The sequence below is a fragment of the Rhopilema esculentum genome, chromosome 9 (assembly GCF_057945365.1).
Source record: "Rhopilema esculentum isolate cy_ngs chromosome 9, ASM5794536v1, whole genome shotgun sequence".
NCBI classification, from domain to species: Eukaryota; Metazoa; Cnidaria; class Scyphozoa; order Rhizostomeae; family Rhizostomatidae; genus Rhopilema; species Rhopilema esculentum.
The window spans coordinates 8,643,694-8,658,384 of record NC_142823.1 but is presented as its reverse complement, the minus strand read 5'-3'; the positions used below and the strand labels follow the sequence as shown (position 1 = coordinate 8,658,384).

The following is a 14,691-nucleotide window of genomic DNA, read 5'->3' as shown; positions in this document are numbered from 1 at the left end:
ACGGCGCAAAACAGATTGCAAATTCGCTATATGTTGAAAAATAGCACTTTCTTGCACAATAAGCGAGCAACAGGTAATGAAAACTTGCACGGTTCAGGCTGCATCATGCTACCTGGAGAAGAAAGGTTCGTGCTATTTCCTCTTTCGGTTGTTGAACCTGTAATGAAGGTTATAGAAGCATACGAAGAAACAATTTGTAGAATTTTCCTGATGCTGCCAAGGGTGAGTTTCGATGTAAAAAAAATGAGAACTTGAGAATCCTTGGCTGGTTGAACTACAGAGCAGTTGAAATGCAAAGAACAAGCAGGGTTATCGTATATATATAACATTTTGTTACTAGATGAAGTGCAAAGTTAGTCAATTAAGTTTATTTGCGACTTCGTATCGACAAGTTTATTTAAGACACTTCGTATCGACAAAGCCTACGAGAACAACAAGTCCATTAAATGTTGTTTCATGTCAATAATACAAGAAATGACAAAATAAATCATTTATCCGTCACCGAATCTAATAAAGCGCACTAGTCAGTTTAGAACTGGTATGATACAAGCTTCTTAAACTATATATAAAATTAAATATAACTATATATATTTACATCATTTCTAAGATATTGCAACGAGCAACAAACATGTAATAGACATTTTTGTCTTTTCTTTTTATTTTCTATGGAAGACATAATCAAATCGACATAACAACTCGCACGGCCAAGACACAAGGTCCCACAAGATATGTACAAAGAATTTCCTAGCCAATGCCACCTTTGATTTTCAACACACTAGCATTCGAGCAGGTCAAAGGCCACCCAAACTCTGTCATCTAATCAGGTCAAAACAATCCTAAAGACACTTTGCTACGCTATGAGCACTTGGTAACTGATGCAGTTTTCATACGTGTTTTGCCTAAAGACTTCTTTAAAAATGGCTGATGACAGTGAGATTACCTGACTTATTGATTTACCTTATTGCAGTTTGAGACAACAGTAAGAGGCAACGACGTAGAACAAGTAAGCGTGTAAAATATATGAATTTATGGCTCTCAGGCTTTATGAGTAGCAATTTGAGCTTGCTACTACTGCTGTTTGTTCACATAATATGTTAGCAAAAATCCGACTGTATCACTTCATTGTGATCTTTGTTATGATAGAACAGAAAATGAAGTTTAGGATAACTCTTAACCAAGTCATATTGGAGTTTATGGTATAATCTTGCCATTTTGTCTGCGGACATTAAGCGTTAGGTTGAAACTTCACTTGTAAAGCTTTGCTTAAAACTTCTAAGCGCGTTCTGTTACAAGAAACAAGGAGCTTACATCTAGAGGAAATGGATCAATTTTTCCTTTTTAGGAACTATATTATAGTTGGAGAAATGGTTATGTTACGTGGCTAAAAAGGAACATTAAAATAAACTGGTGTCGGGAAACGCTTCATAAGATCTGTTTTCTAACACTTGAAAAGATAGCTCGAGAATTTCTATCACTATTACACTTCGAACAGTTTTAAAAATGCTTAGGCCGAGGTGTCTTCTGCCATAACATCGACCAGTTTTAAACTGTTTTTCTTTCTTTTATTCTTTTTTCTATTTAGATTCTCTAAGAAAGCCTCTTCTACTTTTATTCTCCCAAGAATATAACGATCATCTGTAGTGCCATATTTTATCCACATGGGTAGGCCGAATGGAAGTGTCCCAAAATGCTTGTGCAGTAATCGAAAGCGATCAATGCCCTGCTTCTCACTAAGTTTCTCCACCGTTTCAAAATTAGACATAAAATTGTCTACAATCTTCAACATTTCACCACTTTTTTGGTCGTAGCTTTCTAAAAGGCAAAAAGTACAGAGCTTAAAAAAAGCGGTTAAAAGGGAAGCTTTAAAAAACAAACTTTTGAGAGCAACGCTCAAATCCAGCCCTCTTTTCTATGTTAAAGGAACAAGTCGACAGCTTGAGGGTATAGGGTGCTCACAAAAAGCGTGAGGATGCAGAATTTGCTGTGTTCCTGGTAGATGACGTAGTTTCAATTGAAATGCAAAAAAACAATCAAAAACCTCAACAAGTTAGCAAATGCTCTATAAAAAGTATATGGCATAAAAAAACCAATTTTTCTGAACATAAAGTATTATTCCTGGATTTCTTTATATCTAACTAAGCACCAAAGAGCGTTATAATTTTTAAACTAAAGAATTACATCATGTTCTAGCATTCTGAGTGAAATAAGAAATTGCAAGCCAGGTAAAAAATAAAAACGCACGATTTAAAAACCACTCACTTTTCACAACAAAAGAAGTTAAATGAAAATAAAAGGAATTTTTATAAGAATACCTTTTAATATTTCGTTAGCTGTCTTTTTAGGGAAGACCCGGTTGCGTCTGAGGAAATAGAGTCGAATCAGATAGTTCCATGCCATGCCCAGGATCATAACTATTGCAAAGGTAACAAGAAGTTGCTGCAAAAGAACTCTGAATTCAGTTGAATCTTCATCAAAAAGGCCACTGACACCGCCATTGCTCTTGGTCACCACAGGGATCTGAAATGGACAAAGTCGATTGCTCATGTCTGTAAGATCACCATTGTGAAATACACGCGGTCCTAATAATGTGGTTCATGTTCTTTCAGCGAGTTTTCAACCCAAAATGTCGCTGAATTTTGGAGCCATCTTGAAACCAATGACCGAAAGCTTATTTTTAGAATATCATGGCCTTGAAACACGCTTTGCTGTGAAACGATAACATTAAAAGTTAAAATAAAAACAACATTTGACTGCCTGATCATTCGAATGATCCTTGATCGAATAATAACCTCGTCATGATTTCCTTTATAAAGGCCTACTTTTCAATAATTTCAAATTTGAAGATTCAAACTTTCGACGATACAAACAATGTGTCTTTAAAATTTCGATTATTCCTGCTTTTGATAATTTCAATTTTTGATGAAATCAAACTTTCGATAATTTGAATTTCTGGCAAATCAAACCTCTGATAAATCAAACTTCTGATAACGCAAAGTTATGGAGTTGCTGCTTTGGGTTTTTCGAAAAGATTATCAGGAAAAATACTTCCGAATATTTGAAGAATATTAATAATAATACTATAGAATATTGATGATTTTTAAAGAGACTGCTGCATGAATCTCAACATGGTTTCATGGAAGGTCGATTATGTCCCACAGAGTTGATAGAGTCAGTTGATGTGCGGACAAGACTTTAAGAGGACGGAATACCAGTTGATGCTGTGTACTTGGATTTTGCCTTCTGATTCAGTACCACACAGGAGGTTACCGATCAAATTGGAGAGCTATGGCAATCAAGAGAATATTCTAAACAGGATAAAGGAATTTCAAACATAAAGAAGGCAGAGAGTTGTTCTGAATGGTTCACCCTTTAGATGGGCACCTGTGAACAGTAGTACTCCTCAAGGTTGCATCCTTGGACCATTTTTATTTATGCTTTGTTAATGTTATGACAGAAATTGTAACTAGCATGATTAAAATGTTGCTGATGACGCAAATATATTTGCAAGGAGCAATAATGATGAGGACAGAGAAAAGTTACAAAAGGACATGGAATCTTTGCAAGAGTAGTCTAGATTTTGGCGATTACAATTTAAAGCAGGTAAGTGTAAAGGTTACTGCATTCAGGTAGACGAAATCCGAAGCATGAAAATAACATGTTAAGAGAAGATCAACAAGAGAAGATTCAATCAACGGATTGCCAGGAAGATTTAGGAGTGTACATAGACAAAGAAATGAAATTTTGACAAAGGCAAATCACATATAGACAAAGCAAATGTGTTCAAAAGTTCAAAAAATCAAATGGTATTGTAGAATCAGGCGATCCTTTGATGATATAGACAAAGAAATATTCAGAACCTTATTCAAAAGTTTGGTCAGACCCAATTTGGAATATGGCAACACTGCAAACAGGACATAGAGGTAAAGAAAAGCGTTCAGTGAAGAGGAAGTAAGATGGTACTGGAACTAAAAGATCCTATATATGAAGATAAATTGAAGCCATTGGGTCTTTCAAGATTGGTTTACCATAGGCTACAGGGTGATATGATTGAGACAAACAAATATCAAAATGTTTGTTATGATGTTAAGTCTGGGTTGATAATGAAAGCTTATGGAAAAAGACATAACACAACACATAGGATATTACACAGACATTAGAAAGCGTGTTTATTGTGACAAGGTTGTGCAAGGATGGAGCAATCTTTCAAGAGACATAGTAAATGCCAAATCATTGAAATCTTTCAAAAAGATTACTATGAGGACACGAAATAGTTCTGTGACGTAGTATTTCTTAGTTAGTAAGAATATTTAATGTATGCGGCTGCAAATGAGCATGTATAATGTATTTGCAACTGATTTGCAGCCGCATACCATGCTAAATAAAGTTAAGTAGTTCAGTGTAGTCCCATTACAACATGCTCAGGCACAAGATCACCGGTTACATTATGTCCTTCTTTTAGGCGAATGTTTCTAACATTTCTACAATCTAATCTTGCAAGATCCATGCTATAATTGAACAATACATTACTAAAATGATAATTAAAACTTTGTATCAAATTAAACTGTAATTGAATCGAAAAGAACAGAATGCAAATACGTATTATGTTTTATGTATAATTTCAAGCTTTCATAGTTTGAACTTTCAACTCGTTTGAACTGATTCTTACTTTGACAATTCAAAACTTGATTATTACAACTTTTAATGATTCGAGTCTTTCGAGCTTCCGAAAATTCGAAATTCTAATAATGCGAACAAATTTTGCATGCTTTTGATAGCCTAACTAGCAGGCGCTGAATGTTTAAAAAATTCGCAGAAATAAAAGTGTTATGAAGGAAAGATAGCTTTCATGTCTGAAATAATCGAGCACTCACCTCCACCTCCTTGGTGAAATTTTTTACCAAACTTTGTATAAGATTGTAATTGACTGCAACATATGATCGAATTTGGGTATGAAAACTGGCAATCGCTCCTGACAATACGAATCCGATACCCGAAGTTGATTGGAATGTTTTTGAGATCTTCAACCCGTTTGAAGATATTGTACTTTCCAGATTAGCTGCTTCGTTGAACTCAAGGAGAGCACCTTGTACCTCTCTTCTTATGAGTGCATTGAGTGCTTGCATAGATGTATTATACAATTTGCCTATAGAGAATCACAGAGCATACTTATGGACGTAAAAGCGTTTAAAGACGAATCTTAACGAGAAAATAGATTTATTGAAAAAAGAGTGGAACTAGAATGACGGAGAGGACAAAGTGCAAGGTTTAAGGGGCAAAGGTCAAAGTTGACAGGGCAGGGTCACAAGGCAAGGAGCATCGCTTTATGGATAAAGGTTTACGGAAATAGAAAAGCTTTTACCTGTCGAATTCATGTTTGCATTTCTCCTGGCACCAAGGTAATACTCTGGACTCTTGTGGACAGCTGACACCTGCATGATAACAACATTTTGTATTCTAGCAGCAACTGAAGTCAATCCATTTCTCATCTTTGTACTTCAAGTAAATGTTGGACCCACAACGTTGTTTATGTTAAGACTTGAGGTTGAAATTTGACCAAGAAAGGCAATGGTTTCCTATAAGATGTCCTAATGTGGCGAACGCTTTGCCATTTACCATCCGCATAGTAGGTACTCAGGACAGGGGGAGGGGGGTTCGTCAACTAGCGTATGTTTGCATACAGGGGAGGGAAGGCTGATGGAGTTAAAGTTTGTATGCAAAATACATTTTAGATGATGTTCTCTAAAAAGAGTTTTGATCACCGATTTAAAGCTACAACCATTGAGTGGGGGTATAGTTCATTGGCGCAACCTGGGCAGACAACAAGGTTCATTATCACAATTATCACCGCCTATTATGGACCTTAGTGTAAACATTTACGTCCCACCTTTGTGTCGCTGTTTTCAGTACAAAAAGGTTCCTTTCTTCCAGTTGGGCCTAGCGTATCGTGTGTTAGAGTCAAATTGTAAATGGAGTGGGGGGGGGGGGGGGGGGAGGTCAGCAAAAAGTGTACGTACGCAAGGGGCGGAATTAATGACCTCTTTTTCAAAAAAAGTATTTCAGGACCACAAGAACTAACAAAGTGGATATTTTCCAGATTTTGAAAAAGTAACTCACGTTTGCACCATACAGCAGCGTCTGTTCAGATACTGAAATAACAGTAAGTGCGGTAGATAGCGAGCTCACAAGGATTCCATTGACAACGAGGCCAACAACGGTCCACGTGATAGCAATGCTTCGAGCAATCTCGCCTCGGGGAGAAATATCGCCATACCTGCCGTAGAGAAGAGATTAAAAGCACGTTAGATGAAGATAACCAAGAAAGAGCTATGGCCTGCTTAGGAGGTGATTATAACTTCTCCTCAGCTATGGGCACGATGTAGAAAATGAATCAAGAAAGTCATTATTCGCCGCATTATTCGCACATGGATAATTAGTTCCTTTCAACTTGGAACACGTTAAAAAGTTTTTGAACAAACAATTTGGCATATATGATATGGAAAACAATCAATGAATTAACATCACATAGACTCACATCACGTGAGACAGAGAAGATGCGAGCCTGGCCACTAGAAGTTCTTGGCGATTTCATGCGATTATCGTACACTGTACTGTTAAGATAGTAGAATGCAAATGATTCCCTTCTCATTATACAGCCAAAAAAGCTCACCCTACAGTTGTCATGGATACAAAAGCCCACCAAAACCCTTGAAATGTTCCATAAAGGAACCGACCAGTTGGCATTTCTTCAGGATTGGCAAATTGATCCTAAAGAAAGCAAGAAAATTGGACGTTGAGTTATAATAGTAAGCTACAAAAGGTCAAAAAACTAAAATTACGCTTTGATTGCATAGAACATTGCATTGTATTGATGAATATCCGAAAGAATTTGAAATTTTAGAATACAATCAGATCGTTATTCGAATGCACGAAAAAAGAATCGAGGACGAAACGATCACAGAACGAGAATCATTAGGCCATAGAGGGACCTTGTGTCCATTCCTAGCTGAAATGAATAACTGGTTAGAATAAATTTGAATTTCTCGAATTGCTGCAATAAATTTCACGGTGTATGCGATAACAAACTTTGACATTTGACCTTTGATCTAGCACCTTTTGACCTTTCTAAGCCTAGTGACAACAGCAAATGAAATGCTTTCATTATCATCGTTATGACCATAAATTTCAAAAATAGTGTCACTGTTGATGTTTGAGTTACACAAAAGTGAGAACATGCATACCGCCATCCAGATGAGAATACCAGCCAACACAGTCATCAAAAATGTAACAACCAAGATGGGCCAACATTGTAAAATTGATGCTGTTATTTTGCTTGACTTTGACATCTTGGCCGGATCAACGACGACAAAGGCTGACACAGTGCCGTCTATCAGATTGACATACTGGTACTCTCCCTCAAAAACTGTCACATATTTCTTGCCGCTGACGGGCCCATGAAAGTTGGCATTGTCTGAGATCTATATCGAAAACAAAAGTCCCTATACTAGAAGTTTAATGACAGTGCATTGAAGGTGAATATTAGAAAAAGGGGCGTCGTTCTTGTGAGGGGGCGCGAGGGGGTATGCAAAAATTCGTTTCAAAAACAAAGAATTTTGTTCCATCTAAGGGTGCTTTGTCGGTAAATTAAGGCTAGCTCACCCACTTTGTCGGCAAATGGGATCTGGATTTATGGCAAGGTGATGTCATAAATCAGCAAAAGGAATCAAGCGTGTAATATCGAAAAGACTGCATCGAGAAGTTCAACCCCCCGTCTTTCTTGCTAGAAAGCCTGTCTCCATTCGGAATATCAACGAATTCCTGTGGCACAGTATAGTGTTATACAACTTGTTTTGTCTGTCGTGCATCGTGTTTGTGGTTCGTTTTCGTTAATGAGGATGTCTTTCGATGTTTGCGTCGGTCCATTTTGTTTGTCATCGTGCCATCTCTATTTTAGTTGTTATTAGTCCATTTGCCGTTAATTTGTGTCATTAGGGTTTTGTGTGCGTCACTCATGTTGTTGAAAGCGTATGTTCTTTGAGTGCAAGTCCAGTCGAGTCGAAGTTGTCGTTGAAAGAAGTCGTTATGTTGTAATTCGTTGGTTGTTGCTAATTTATACTTTCACTATTGAAGAACCTTGGTTTAAAAAAAGAAAAAAACGTTATTTTACATTGGTGACCACGACGTGACCAATTCGCAGAAAAAAATGGAAATGATTTCAACAGAACAATTCAGAGAAATTCTGTTGGATATTATAAAGACCGTTGTATCTCACATGGCCGAAAGGGTGAGGTTGGCAGAGGAGAATGGGAGAAATTTCTTCGTGAATCGAACTAATGTCTATCGTGCTGAAGATGGCCAGCCCATTTGCTATTGTTGTTTGCGCGTTGGTCACGTTGCCAAATATTGTAGGGACAGGAAATTTTCTTTAGCATCCCAGGAGAAGTGTGATCAAAATGAACCTGTGATTGTTGCCTCGGTAGCTGAAGAGCGACCTCGGGTTACCTTTATTGGCAACATCAAAAGAAATGAGCCACACTTTCAAGATCTTCAAACTCGAGTTAAGAAATTGGAGGAGATTGTCAATGAATTGGAGTCACATAAACTATCACGACCAATGGTGACGCGACTGCCTTCTTCAAAACCAATGGAAGTTGACGAGGGTTTATTAGCCACAACATATGAAAAAAATTTGATTGACACTAAAAGAAGAGAAGGACCTTTACGTGTACATAATGTTGTTATAGCCTCGGGTAGAGAACCGTATGGACGGAATAAACTTGGACAGGGACATTATTTCTTAGATGGTACTTGATTTACTCATTTCAGTAAAATTATTTGATTTGATTCTTCGTGCTGCCTTATAATACTTTTATGTTTCTTCCCCTTCGAGAGATCAAGCCAGGAGGCTTGTCTTTCAAAGGGGGGAGTAATGTTATACAACTTGTTTTGTCTGTCGTGCATCGTGTTTGTGGTTCGTTATCGTTAATGAGGATGTCTTTCGATGTTTGCGTCGGTCCATTTTGTTTGTCATCGTGCCATCTCTATTTTAGTTGTTATTAGTCCATTTGCCGTTAATTTGTGTCATTAGGGTTTTGTGTGCGTCACTCATGTTGTTGAAAGCGTATGTTCTTTGAGTGCAAGTCCAGTCGAGTCGAAGTTGTCGTTGAAAGAAGTCGTTATGTTGTAATTCGTTGGTTGTTGCTAATTTATACTTTCACTATTGAAGAACCTTGGTTTAAAAAAAAAAAAACGTTATTTTACAATAGCGCCACACAATTTCTTATCACTATCTTTTCCATTCACTCAAAAAGACGCATGAATTTTACAGTATTTTGATGCGTGAATTTCTCAACTTTTTGAAAACATGCAATAGTTTTAAACCAATAAAAGTTACCCTTTCTTTGAGATCTTTTTCTGACGTCCGTTTAGATGTCTGTCCGTTTCTCGTTCGATCGAAATGCACGATCGATTTGCTGTACGCTGCACACGTTCCGCATATGGTTGAAATCATGGCTGGAAAAAATTCCGGCAAAATTCCGGCCACGGACTCTGCTTGAACGAAAACGTACGGGTTTTTGACATACCAGGTAGCGTAGAGGTGTTTGTTACAGAGACAGGTTTCTAGAAGAAAAAATTTGGTGGAAACTGTGAAGGAGACAATCGTCAGTCTTACACAAATTTTAACAATAGGCCTTAAACAGTTTCACACAAACAATTCCACATTTCTATCTCTCACACAGTTTTTAAAGTCTGTTAACAAACTCTACTAAAATTTATCTTAAAGTTTGTTCGATTTGTAATTTGGCTACCTTAATCAATTTGGTTATCGATTAGTACCCTTAAGACTGTTTGGTAATCAAATAGTTATTGGGTAACAGATATCATTTAGCTTCCTGCTCAAGCCATATCTTTCGTCCGCATTCTAATAAACTTGATTAGAATATTCTCCGTTTGTAATACTTTGTACTAATCCAGTTGTGAAGTATGCAAATTTTGCACAGAACAAAAGCTTATTGAGTTTTTGAACGCTCTCTGAAAGCAACAGACGGCGCAATCGACACTGTTAGCTTGACGCATCTCAATTTTTTGCATATCATTTTCACTTACCCTACAAGCTACATCACATTCAGTGTTACCATTGAACAAATATCAATAGCAGGAAAAACTCATTGTATTTGCAGCATAAAAATGTGTCGCTATTCAACTCCAGAACCACAGATTCGCCTAGGTTGCCTTATTGACGAAGGTGTTGTGTGGTTTATTTCAGGAACCGCGCACCAGTCTAAATGTGGAAGGGCTGAAAAGGGTGTTACCGAAATTTTTTGAGGCCACGCCCTCTAGAACACCGGAAAACGCCCCTTTTAGAAAATACTGGCTTATTTCTACTGTCGTTTCATAAACAATCTGGTTTAGAGAAGATATCCATAGCTATAAAAGTTTATAGAATTAGCTTAGGGATAATAATACATAAAAAAAACACCTAGAAAACGAACAAAAAGGTTTCCCAGTCAAGAAAACCTGCTACTACTTAGGAGTATACTATTCAATGTTGCGTTAGACCATAGTTGGAGTAAACTTTCAAAAACGTTTTCTAACGTATTATCGCAAAAAAAGTGGAGGGGCTATAGCTCCTGATAGCCCAATGGCTGCGCGGTGCCTGGTTTATTTTCACACATTTTTCGGTCACTCGACGGATGGCATTCATGTCTAAACTGCCCAAAAAGATGTCCAAAAGGCAACCAAACAACAAACCTGCAACTGTGTCCGGACTTTTGACTCCATCGCCAGCCGACGTGACACCCTGAATCGTCATCGTCACTTCCCAGTTGGCTTCGAGGCCAGTTACTCGGTACCGTCTTCTATCGCTGCCCAGGCGCACTACCGTCTTTGCCCCGCCTAATACTGCTTGCGAACCTTTTCTGGTCACCGAGTACATCAACTTCAGAGACGAAGGCTTGCCGTTCCAAGAATCAGCGGGGAGATCTTCCCAAAAGAAATCAACGTACGCTTCGGATATTCGTCCTTCTCCTCGTACTTTCAAAGGCGCTGAAGATGGCACTATTAGAAAGGCATCAAAATTTGAAGAAACGCAGTGCCACGAAAAGAAATCTCTGGAGAACTGGGTTAACTGTCATAAGATCGGAAAATGTTAAACTGATAAAATATAGAATAAAATCATAAGGCAAAGGAACCTATTTATAGTTTATGTTGAAGATATGGAACAAAAGAAGCATCTTATCTTAAGAAGCATCTCATCTTAAAATATTTGATCTATATTTTATAACTTAGGTCTTAGAGACATCATATCAGTTAAAGTTAAAATTTTACCGCAGCTTGTAAAAGTTGTGTTTCTGGTTAACTCTCTCCTAGCAAATGCCGCTACATCTAGATAAGAAGTATTTTCTTACAAAAAGCATTATTGAATTTAAATATTTGGTTTTCACTCAGGCCTCTTCACGCTTAGATCCTCTGTTTCATACCCAGCCCTTATTAAATCAAAATTCCTTCGTTCTAACCTAGGGTTACTGTAAATTTTGATGTTCAAACAGACCTCTTTACCCTAACATTATCGGGTTTTTTCCCAGGTCAAATGTTGTGGTTCGTATACAAAGCACTTTAAAATGGCTTTGAAAAAAGCAAACATTTACTAAACTAAAGCTTTTGGTCTGACACACTTCAGAGTTTAAAACGTCAGAACATAGATCGAAAACTCTACGCTAGGAAATATATATACCCAGTTGTGGATCGAAATAGGCCAATCAGAAACACGAGCACATGACTGTTGAGGTTGACCAATCAGTGCCGCTTGCCTATTGAGAATGTTACCAATGGAGTCCTAAGGTGAAAACGAACTCCTTTTGTCTACAAAATAGAGGTTTTTTCGTGCTTATGTAGATAGATTCCAAAACTGCTAGGTGGAACGACGATCGAGCTTTACCAATAATCCGAAACATGTCGCCATTATAGTTTTTTGCACAATCTGGGTTTTCCAGTTAATGCTGCCCGATAGCGGAATCGCAGGTTTTAGTTGTAATTTTAGATTTGCAAGACCGAGGTGGCTGTTTTTAAAGCCATTTTCAAGTTTTGTACCACCAAAAGATTCTTTACAAAGCACTTTATATTTAAACATGTTGGCTTTACCAATGCCTCTTTCCACTAGGCTTTCCACTGGTTGTATCCTAAAAAGCACCACTTACCATCTTCGTCGGTCTGTAAAGTCTTCCACTGGAATGGGCCTTCTCCTGCTTTTGTTGCCGCGCTAATCTTCAGCTCGTACCTTGTATAAGGCTTTAAATCTTTAATATCAGCATATGTTGTAGTAGATGGAATCTTCAAAGTTGTCCAAGCTTTCCCACTTTCGATTAAATTGCCTGGCTTATTGTACACTCGATAAAGAACTGTGTAATGAGTGACGAGGCCATTCTGAGACGCGTATGGAACTGCAGTCCATTCACAGTATATACTTTTGGCAGATGTTACTTTGCACTGAATGTTGTTTGGCGGACTGGAGGGTGCTATTAAAGAAATAAAGACACACAAATAAAACTTGTATCAGGCCCATACAAAACATTTTACACCACCATCACAGGTATATCAAGACACCGCTATCCGCAATCCCCGGTGGGGGGGGGGGGTGTGGGGTGCCTCTCAATGCAGAAAAGAAATGTTAAAGTCGTAAAATGTTAAGGTTCTGTAAGACCAAGCTAAGCACCATTCTATCAAAAAAACAGTTGGCTTATTTTTAGTCCAAAATTTCGCACCCTTCACCTCCCCAAAAATATACGTCAATCTACGTCCCTGCGTCTTATCCGAGTCATCATGTCAGATATCATTGCTACAAATGACATCAGAATCCTGAACATCACCACACCAAAAACCACGATGGCGAAACATCTTTGTATTGCCATGCTGATGTTTAAAGAGCACACTATGCGGTATGGCTATTCTTATTGATCATTGCTGCTCTTTGGTATTGTCTAATGCATGCAGTGCTTTACTGTTTAGATCACGAAATTTAAAGTTGAATCGTTGAAGAAGGTGACTGCCTCAGTAGAAACAGCCATATGGTTATAGCAGTACAGGTTGCACGCAGGTTGCACGCAGGTTGCACGTAGGATGCACGCAGACTAATGCTTTGAAGATACTCACCACCCTCCATTGTACTAACATCAGTTAGGCTGCTGGGGATACCAAGTGCATCAATTGTTACTGCAGTCACCCTTATCGTGTAGAGGGTGAACGGTTCTAGGCGAGTCAAATTTGCCTGCGTGGTCGTGTTGGTGACAACAAGCGATTTCCAAGCAGATTCGCTTGTCTCCCTGGTCTTTCGATACGTGATACTGTAACCAGTGATTGAAAATGATGTGATTGTCTCACTGAAATCAGACAGCTCGATGAAAATCACTGACTCACTGATTGCAGTGCAGTTGACAGTTCCTGGCGGCTTTGGAACTAAAATATAATCAGTAAGAAATCACTGCAATGAACAATGATTGAAATGATCATGATAGAATGAATAAGTAGCGAAATCAGTGTTTTAACTGTTTGTATTGATACAGGTTTCAGCTCTGCGATCTAAACATAAGGGGCAACACAAGTGAGGCGGGGGCAAATGGGTTAAGTGTCATGAGAAGGGACCAAAGCCAATAATCACGCGAGATCAGAGCGCCAAAGTATACAATAAAGGAACATGTAAAGATATTGATGCCATCAATGCTTAGAAGCAAAACGAGAAAAGACTCACTTTGGTCAGTTTTGATCTGAAACTCCGAAAGAGGCATTGTGGTTAGAATTCTGTTCTCCTGTAATGACGTAAGCAGCGTCACAAGTTCAAGACGGGTTATTTCAGTGTAGTTGATTGTGAAGTTTGCAATTACGCTCCCGGGCCTAAAAATCGAATTGCAAATATTTATAGCAAGCCACCTCTTTTACAAAGTTTCTCATTTCAAGGCAATGACTTGATGGCAGGAAAATGCGAACAAAAATTCAAGAAGACACTTTCTAGAGTATAAAATATCAAATGCTGCGAACGGTGATATCTGAATGCAGTTAAAGGAAGAGAGAAAAAGTGAATAAGAAGAAGAATGACACACTGATTGGTTAATTGTGGCCAATCGGTGACCTCTTGCCATCTTCACATGTAAACAAAGAATCCACGAAAGAAAGCGAAAATTTTTTTTCAACACGATCAGGTCTTTTCGTTTTTATGCCGAGAAATTTCAAATGTGAAACATTGTAGAGCAACATTTATTTGAAAACCAGAGGGCAACTAAACATAGCGACAGCCATTTGTGTGTCATCAAAGACTAGAAAAATTTATTTCTTAAACTCTTAAGGTTATGAATTTATTATAAACATAAAAACAATGATCAATGGAAAGAAATCACGTTTCATTAGGACAAAAATGTTTTTGCTGGGGAAAAAATTTGTTAGGGCAAATTTGTGAAATCTGCTGCTATTTGACAAACTAACCGTTGAAGATAGGTCATTACAGATTTTAAATGAAACAAAAATAGAGATCATGCGTTGAATAAATGTGTACACAGTTTCAACAAATAGGCTGAGGCCAAGAAAGTATCATGTATCAGTAATGTTGACACAGTAGCCTGAAAAGTGGGCTCAGCTGTTGCAAAGTTTATCGGCAATAATCATTTTTTTTATATGGTTTTATTGTAAACGTAAGAAAGTTACCAC

General features: G+C 37.9%; 1 protein-coding gene across 1 annotated transcript in view; it reads right to left on the bottom strand.

The window, feature by feature from the left end:
• Nucleotides 1-237: 237 nt before the first annotated feature.
• Nucleotides 238-14,691, bottom strand: part of LOC135688984 (uncharacterized) — a 65,286-nt gene continuing 50,832 nt past the window's right edge. The window contains exons 21-32 of the mRNA XM_065206066.2: nt 13,742-13,884; nt 13,147-13,449; nt 12,195-12,512; nt 10,750-11,055; nt 9,392-9,618; nt 7,239-7,475; nt 6,668-6,765; nt 6,115-6,271; nt 5,360-5,429; nt 4,872-5,143; nt 2,313-2,517; nt 238-1,812 (exon numbers count right to left, since the gene is read on the bottom strand). Of these exons, the coding sequence (XP_065062138.2) occupies nt 1,505-1,812; nt 2,313-2,517; nt 4,872-5,143; nt 5,360-5,429; nt 6,115-6,271; nt 6,668-6,765; nt 7,239-7,475; nt 9,392-9,618; nt 10,750-11,055; nt 12,195-12,512; nt 13,147-13,449; nt 13,742-13,884 (2,644 nt within the window). The 3' untranslated portion in view covers nt 238-1,504. The remainder of the gene's footprint in view (nt 1,813-2,312; nt 2,518-4,871; nt 5,144-5,359; nt 5,430-6,114; nt 6,272-6,667; nt 6,766-7,238; nt 7,476-9,391; nt 9,619-10,749; nt 11,056-12,194; nt 12,513-13,146; nt 13,450-13,741; nt 13,885-14,691) is intronic.